At 34.9% G+C, this 8,348-nt stretch overlaps 1 protein-coding gene across 1 annotated transcript; it reads right to left on the bottom strand.

Moving 5' to 3' along the window:
- Window positions 1–549: 549 nt before the first annotated feature.
- eci2 (enoyl-CoA delta isomerase 2) lies at window positions 550–5,708 on the bottom strand. The gene is made up of 10 exons (XM_043227011.1): window positions 5,573–5,708; window positions 4,891–5,053; window positions 4,205–4,303; window positions 3,226–3,408; window positions 2,680–2,749; window positions 2,492–2,594; window positions 2,290–2,410; window positions 2,102–2,191; window positions 1,184–1,327; window positions 550–1,103 (listed from the first exon to the last, which is right to left on the bottom strand). Exons 1-10 carry the CDS (start codon window positions 5,623–5,625, stop codon window positions 948–950), a joined length of 1,182 nt encoding a protein of 393 aa, XP_043082946.1. The 5' UTR covers window positions 5,626–5,708; the 3' UTR covers window positions 550–947.
- Window positions 5,709–8,348: the final 2,640 nt, after the last annotated feature.

Here is an 8,348-nt window from a genome sequence, read left to right as displayed (position 1 = left end):
TACACCCAGGTGTTATTTATGCTAAATAGATATATTTTTAACAGGGATACAGTAAAACCAGTTCAACCAAAGCTATCCATTATAACAACCGCTTCATGAAATTATCCATAAGAACAAAAAGCTAGCTTTTCTCTGGTGTGTTCTGACATCTGCTGGATCTGCTTGGTAATGAACGCCGGTTCGAATAGAAATAGGCATTTCAGACAGTTTACTGATTCTGAATTTATATATATATATATATATATATATATATATATATATATATATATATATATATATAATATATATATATATATATATATATAATATAAAATATATATATTATATATAAATATATATATATATAATTTTTTCCCTGTGATTAATGTTGACTAATTGCATCCCAAAATAAGTTTTAATTTAAATATAATAAATATATATATAATTAAATATAACAATATATAAATGTGCACGTACAAACATGCTTTATTTAAACAAAAACTCATTTCGGATGGGATTAATCGTTATTTATACAAGAAATATACAAAAACGAGACACTCGCGTGTTGTATTCAGGTAGGTATTAAAACTGTATTCAAGACAAAATGTCACAGGACTATACAAATGATGTAATGTATCGATACATCTAAAACGGAGCATACTGAATTTTGGCCCTCAGATAAAAGAACACAAATGCATTAGTAAGGCACTGAGTGTTACAACCTACTAAGTGCACATCTGGTACAGACGGTTCGTTCCAAAACACTATATTACATGGTTGTCTTATTAAACTGTTATGACATAATGACTGAATAAAAGGTCTCATGTTATGCATACATCATCCAGTCCTATACAAACCCTAGAATGAGTTGGGTGATTCTTTCTGGTGTTTGTAGGCTATAGGATTAACTAGTAAAACTATTGCATACAGAGGTCATTTTGTACGTTGCGTGGCTCCGTGGGATCTTCTCAGAGTTTAGACTTGGCCTGGAAGAAGCTCATGATGGCCTGCATGCATTCGTCTGAGAGCCAGCGCTCCACCAGCCTCTCCACCTCAGCGTCGTTCACGGCGTGAAGTTTCTCTTTCTCCACCGCGCGAATCAGCTGCTTCGACAGAGCCAGAGACTGAAGCGGTACGAGAGAGCCATCGTGGTTAGCATTCGCTTTCACGCAACGCCCCGAGAACGATAGGAAGACTCACTCACGTTCTTGGGCAGTTTGGCATAGGCCTTGAGTCTGGTCCACACCTCGGACTGGAAGGAGCTTTCTGGAAAGACCTCGGTCACCAGACCCACTTCACAGGCCTGAGCGGCCGTCAGCTTCTTGTTGAACAACAGCATCTCGCTAGCCTGGACAGAGACGGCAAACTGACTCTAAAGAACGTATCTGAAAAAAATCTCAACGGGGGTGAAGGCGAAGCGTGTCGTTTCTGTGCTATTAGTGCTGGGTTTCCCCAATCTGTAATTGGTTGACTGAACAGATAGCCCCGCCCCAATCTCACGTCCAACTAGAGAAATGATTTTAAGTCAACATACAATTGACTTAGAGTCTAATCGTTAAAAAAACAAAGACGTTTCCCTCCAAAATAAAAGCTTGAAGGTTAAACATTTGAAAACGAAGCAATTAAGATGAGTATATTTGCAAAAATCATGCTTTTAAATATGCAATCGTGTTTTTATTGTGTTCAATTACTTTTAACCTATAATCAAAATAAACCAACTGCAGTCAGATTGAGATTCATTGGAATGCATACTAAAAATAATTTTTATATTTTATAATTCTTATATAAATATAATTCTTCAAATATTAGTATTTTAAATTCACAGTTGTACTATAAAATAAAGCTGTTTGTTGTATTGTTTTAATACTAATATTACACAAAACAAATAAATATTCTTATTTAACAAAACATCACTTAAAATGAACACAAATATTTAATATTATCATGTTACTATACCAAATTTTGCTGCCCTAGAAATAAACAGATCTGTTTTTTAGTTTTTTTTATTGCCATCTGAATTTCCAGCAGAAAAACTGCATCTAGATTGTCCCCCGTGTCGCGTGTATTAGCGCTTTGTGCTGTAATTATCCAGTATTTCTCAGATTTCCGTGGATGCTCGTACCTTTGCCGCGCCCATCATTTTGGGGAAAAGATACGAAGAGCAGCCCTCTGGACTCTGACCCAGCTGACTGAAGGGTGTGTGAAACGTCGCCTACGCACAACACAAAGGGACAGAAAGCCACAATGCATAGATATAATTAAACGGGCAGACGTGACGGAGCAGTGATACGCCGCAGGAGAGCAGCTCACCTTCTCTGTGGCATAAACGATATCAAACAGCCCCAGCAGAGTCACCGACACCCCCACCGCCGGTCCGTTTATGACTCCGATCAGAGGTTTGGGGAAGTCGATGTATGCCTTAACGTACCTCCTAAAAACACACACACACACACACACACACGTCCATCACCACTTCCCATCCGCCCCAGAAATACTACAGAGCAGACTTTACCTCAGTAGCTCCCCAGATTCTTTGGCCAGCTTCTCTACTCCGCCCTCAGGGATCTTTGTAAAGTTGTTCAGGTCGTTTCCACTGCAGTAATAATCTCCGCTTCCTTGGCGGGGGTTAAAAAGAGGATAAGCGCACTGATATACGGAGAAATATCTGCAAACGCTGAAAGGCGGAGGAGAGTGCTTCACCTGTGATCACGGTAATGACAGAATCGTCTTTGCCAGCAAGATCCAAAGCTTCAACCAGCTCATTGTACATCTACGGGATGCAAAAACATAAAAATAATATTTAAAAAATAATATATATATATAAAAAGCAGTCAGTGTCGTCTTTTTAAAAAATACTTAATATTAATAAATAAATATTAGAGGAAAAAGGTGAATGAAACATTTATTTTTTAAAGCAAAAAGAATAATGACAATAAAATTGCAATATATTATATTTTTTATATAAATATAAAAATATTATACAGTTATAGAATATAAATATATCATATTAAAAATAACACTAGCTCTTAGTGTTTTCAACGGACACATATACAATGTTTTTGTATGTAATAAATATGTAATAACATAACTATAGAGCTACAGACAGTGTAGATAGTAATGTTATAACATTGTTATTACACTGCTTTCAAGAACACTTTTGATTGACGAGTCTTGGTTTTCTGTGGTCAAACATGGCCAACATACTAACTGCATTAGCTTCAAGCCTTCAAAATGTTACTCCTTCACCTCCACAGTGATGGCGTTCTTCTTCTCGGGTCTGTTGAGTCGGATGGTGGTGATGTTGTCCTCGGCGCTGACCAGCAGGGTCTGGAAGCCCTTAGCGCCCGCGGCGGGCTGCGCTGAAACCACAGGAGCTTCTGCTCCCACCAGAGACGAGATGAGGTCCACGTACCGCTGCCTGGCCTCTTCCTGACACGGTCATAAACACGTAAAACACCAGAGGCTTTCTTTAGAGGTCCGCAAAACTATCAGGTTAAAGCCTGAGACATACATGAACCTGTGGCCCCAATACTGTCCTGTTTTCAGCAATTAAAAATAAACCTGGGTCCCACTTTAGAATAGGTAACACTTGTTGACTTTTAACAAATCAATATTTAATTTGCTGCTTATTAATAGATGTTAGATTTAGGTGTTGGGTGGAATAAAGAATTAATAAATAACTATTAATGCTAATAAGCAACTAATATGTGTAACCATAAAATTAGTGTTGCATTGGTACAATGCACTTATGAACGCGTTTCAACATTGTGCTTATATTTATAACACTTTTTACATTTTCACATTTTTAATTAATTTCTGAAATTACATTCATAATTATGCTGTTGACAAAAAACTATTATTAGTAACACATTAGATGCATTTAAATAAAAAGGTCCAAGTTAATTATGTGAAATACAGTTTATTTGAAGAGCTAAAATGACTAAAATTTAATTTAAATTGAAATAAAAAATATTTACAAAAGAGGACATAATAATAAAACACACAATATAGATATATTGAAAATAACGAGAATCTAATTGTTATGATACTTGAGATAATTGTGCTTTAATAATATTTAATTTAGAATAAAATTTGATTTTATTACATTAGCTCAAATTAAAATAAAATGTATTATGAATTACAAATTTGAACAGAAACCTTTAGTAATACATTACAATTGATCCAAACAGTTTACTCTCTAGTGAAAAAAAAATATGAAACATACATGTGTCACCGAGCCCAGACTCTTCCACGCGTCCCATTTAGCTTTATTCACGAAGTCCAGCATGCCGGGTTTGGGGGTGTTGCAGGGGCCTTGTGTGGCCTGAACATTTACAAAACAGTCAGAAACGCATCATAAGCAAGAGATATGAGGACAATCTGGTCTTGTAGATAAAATCTGTAGACGAAGGAAGCCTCTAGCATTAATTTCACAAAAATACAGTAAAATCAGTTAATACCGTAAATTTTGGTTACAAATTAAAATAGCTGTTTTCTATTTGAATATGTTGTGAAATGTTATTTATTCCTGTGACCAAACTGAATTTTCAGCATCATGACGGTTGTTGAAAAGGTTGTTAAAAATCCCATGGAACAGAAGTCAAACAAATCAAATGTAAACGTAGAGGAAAAAACATATTTAACTCATTTTTGGGCTGAGTATGTTTCATTAGTCCTAAGTTACTGACAGTGCTGGTTACCTTCGAAAAATAATTGGTTACATATTACAAGTTACCCTGAATAAACGCAAACAAACTCATGCCCTAAACACTCCCGGACTGGTACAGTCGATGCAAATTATTAAAGAAAATATGAAGACGTGACCCTCTTTAACTCTTAATGTTTAATAAGTAATTGTAACTGAACCAATTGCAGTAACATTTCATTACATTGTTATTAATGACTCCTCACCTGTTTAAAGAGTGCGTAGATCTTGAGTTTGACTTCATTCCCTGGGTCCTTCTTCAGGGTTCCTAGTTTATCTTTGGCGGCGTTGAAGTCTTCCACTGAAGCTCCCATCACCGCAGCAGAGCTGTGTATCTGAACACACGCTACGAGGGCAGGTTTACTCGCTCTGGACACACATCACGCATGTATTACACTAATGTGTGTGTGTGTGTGTGTGTGTGTGTGTGTGTGTGTGTGCACCTGGTATTTATCAAGCTATGGGACCAAATGACCTCACAAGGATAGGAATACCAGTACATTTTGACCTTGTGGGGACATTTTTAGGTCCCCATTATAAAACATACAGGGTTTAACAGTAACACATACAGTCTGTACAGCATACAAACCTTTACACCTATACCTTTACACTCATAAAACATGGAAACACAACGTGTGTGTCTGTGTGTGTGTGTGTGTGTGTGTGTGTGAGTGTGTGAGTGTGTGAGATCTGACACCCTGATGTAAGGTAAGGGTCAAGGTAAACACAAGGTACAGGACTTTTTCTACTGAGAAGCACGACACCATTATGTCCAGATCAATAACAGACTGACTGGAGATTACGAGGCAGCGCATCCAGCGTCCGAAAATGTTCAAAATAAACGCTCAGTTCCGACATATCATATCAGTACTGCTCTCTCTCTCTTACCGGGCGAATCGGTCAAATCTCCAGGGTGAGAAAAGTTTAATCCCAGCAGCCATAACCGTGACGCACAGCGATCAAAGTTTAACGTTCACAACGAGCTGCGCTCCTCGGCTGTCAATCATCTGTCAGATCGCCTAACCCCGCCCACTAGGGACATATCGGCCAATCGGGCGTCATCTCGTTCTCTTTCTCTTTTTGAAATGTGTCTGTTCAAAACAATCACTGCCGCCTGCTGGTGGGACGAATCGGAAATAATTAATGGAAGCGCTGTTTAATACATTTTCTGCCTACAGAAGGAACATTTATTTTAGGTTGACTTGTAAATATACTTCCATCCCCATGAATTGCTTTTCATCGGCTGAAATTGAACTCAATAATCAATAATTTTTTTTTTAATCACTCAAATAAAATAATTAAATATTTAACATTTCAATTAATGCATTTCATTTACGTTTTAATTTAATCCTTATATAAAGCAATGCATTAATTAATATTATTTTTTTTTAATGGGTAAATCAGGTAGCATTGCTCCAGGTGAAAGCCTGACAGCTAGTGGTTGTCTTTGTGTGTTCAGTAAGATGTCTTGGAATACGTACAAAAGTGCCATATGCTGGTTCATAACAATAGGCATGTTGTACTGGAAGAAATTTAAATAAAGCGCTTCTCTAAACAACACCAGGTGTTTCCACCGCTTTCATTTTCTCTCTTTTTTTGATTTTTTTTTAAAGAAAGAGAGAAAAATCACCTTCTCGCCAACACCAAACTGCAATAAATATTCAGTTAAGCAAAAATAAATAAGACAACTTGCTGAGAAAAAACTCCAAAGAGCCAAAAAATAAAGAAACCGGGATCCAAATGAATAATTTGCGTTGAATGATTGTAAAACAGACCGACTGAAATATACTGATCTGATCAATGTGACTCAAGCAGAGGAATGAAGAGAAGACTTCATGAAAATCAGCATCGCAGCCTTCAGAACCTGGCAGGGTTTTTTTTGCTAGATTTAGCAACTTTTCAGACTACGCTGGGAACTTTTTTTTTTCTTTTCCCAAAAAGCTCCTAGCAGCAACGTTTGCTATTTTTTAAAATACTTTCGAAAAGTGACTGAAATTATAAAAAAAGTGTATTTTAAAATGTACCATGACTGTGAAAATATTAATAGGCCTATAGAATATTCTTTCACATTAACACACACACACACATATATATATATATATATATATATATATATATATATATATATATATATATATATATATATATATATATATATATATATACTGTATATACATACACACACACAGAACCCATATAAACACTAAACATACATAAAAGCAATACATTTATATTAAAAATGGCATCCTATCATAAAACACACCCATCAAAAACTTTACATAGCCTTTAATAAATGTTATTTTCTCCAGTGACATGTTAGTTGCTGTTCCTCTCTGTTACCAGTACAATGCTTGCTAATATGTAGTTTTACATGAAATTAAATAAAATGCAATCATTTAAAAATGTGTAAATTAAAAAAAGCAATAAAATAAAAATGCTTCTTTGAAATCACAGGAATAAATACAATTTTAAACGGTTAGAAAACGGTTATTTTAAACAGTAAAAATATTTCAAAATTTTAACTTTTAATATTTGAAGTGTTTATATATTTTTTTTACAAACAAATCTGAATGAACATATTTGAAATGATATTTTTTGCAGAGAATTGAGAAAGTGACTGACCACACAGCTTCAATGTGTTATTTTAGACGCCCATGAGTGCACAAAAAAACATTTTTAGGTCATTTTTTAGTAGCTTTTTTTGAATAACACGGCAACTTAACTTGTCATTTGGGTCAAGCACAAGTTTCATTTCCCCATATTTTTGTTCCACGGCTTTATTGACAAGCCCTCAAAGACACTTCCTAATATTCATCACGACAATATATTATATATTATTACATATTATATGTACTTTTCTAAAACCCTTTATTGCCTATTCAACTGAAATGCACATAAAAACAAACACATGTTTGAACAAGAATACTAAATGAATATTACATCAGTTAAATAATATAATTAATACTGGTACCATTTTAATATAAGAGCTGTTAGAAATGCAATGTGCTAAATCTATAACAACATAAGAATGACGTTTGATGCAACCTTTAATTTAATTACATTTTATCTCGAAAAAACATGTATATGTCAAAACCATCACATATTTATAGTTAAACTGTAGTATCTAGTAATGCTTGTGTGTCAAAAATACCAAAACACGAGGTAGAAATATTGCCATAAAATAATGAATTACATAAACCAAGTTGTCTTCATTTCATGGATATTCAAGAAATGCTGATTAAAAATTTTTTCCAGGTGGAAAAGGCACTGATTCAGTGGAATGACCCTTGTTTGATTTGGTTTATTATGGAAACATGGATTCTATGCTGTTTTTAGTTTATTAGTCCGTCCCATTTGCTATTTTTATACTGATCACTTTTCTGAGAAGACGACATCATCTCGAACATTTTATCTGAGGTATGATATTTCCCCAGCGTGAATTTCCATCTTCCCTATTGATTTCAATCAGAAAAGAGTGCTTATGTTCTTAAAGGCCATTCCTGATAACCTTGAACTATAATTTACTTACTGAAACAAAAAATATGATTTAAAATATCATTTGGGAACTTTATGATGTTATTTGTGACCCTTGACCACAAAAAGTAGCATGGGTATATTTGTAGCAATAGCAAAAAAAACACGTTTTGCAAATTTCACGCCATAA

Source organism: Puntigrus tetrazona, chromosome 24 (assembly GCF_018831695.1).
Source record: "Puntigrus tetrazona isolate hp1 chromosome 24, ASM1883169v1, whole genome shotgun sequence".
NCBI lineage: Eukaryota > Metazoa > Chordata > Actinopteri > Cypriniformes > Cyprinidae > Puntigrus > Puntigrus tetrazona.
This window is presented reverse-complemented; position numbering and strand designations above follow the sequence as displayed.

Excerpts from the sequence above, each read along its gene's own strand:
- eci2 (XM_043227011.1), bottom strand. The coding sequence starts at position 5,625 with ATGGCTGCTGGGATTAAACTTTTCTCACCCTGGAGATTTGACCGATTC. Across the intron at positions 2,750-3,225 it reads AGAACGCCATCACTGTGGAG|ATGTACAATGAGCTGGTTGA; the intron begins GTGAAGGAGTAA and ends TGCATCCCGTAG. Across the intron at positions 2,411-2,491 it reads GAATCTGGGGAGCTACTGAG|GAGGTACGTTAAGGCATACA; the intron begins GTAAAGTCTGCT and ends GTGTGTTTTTAG.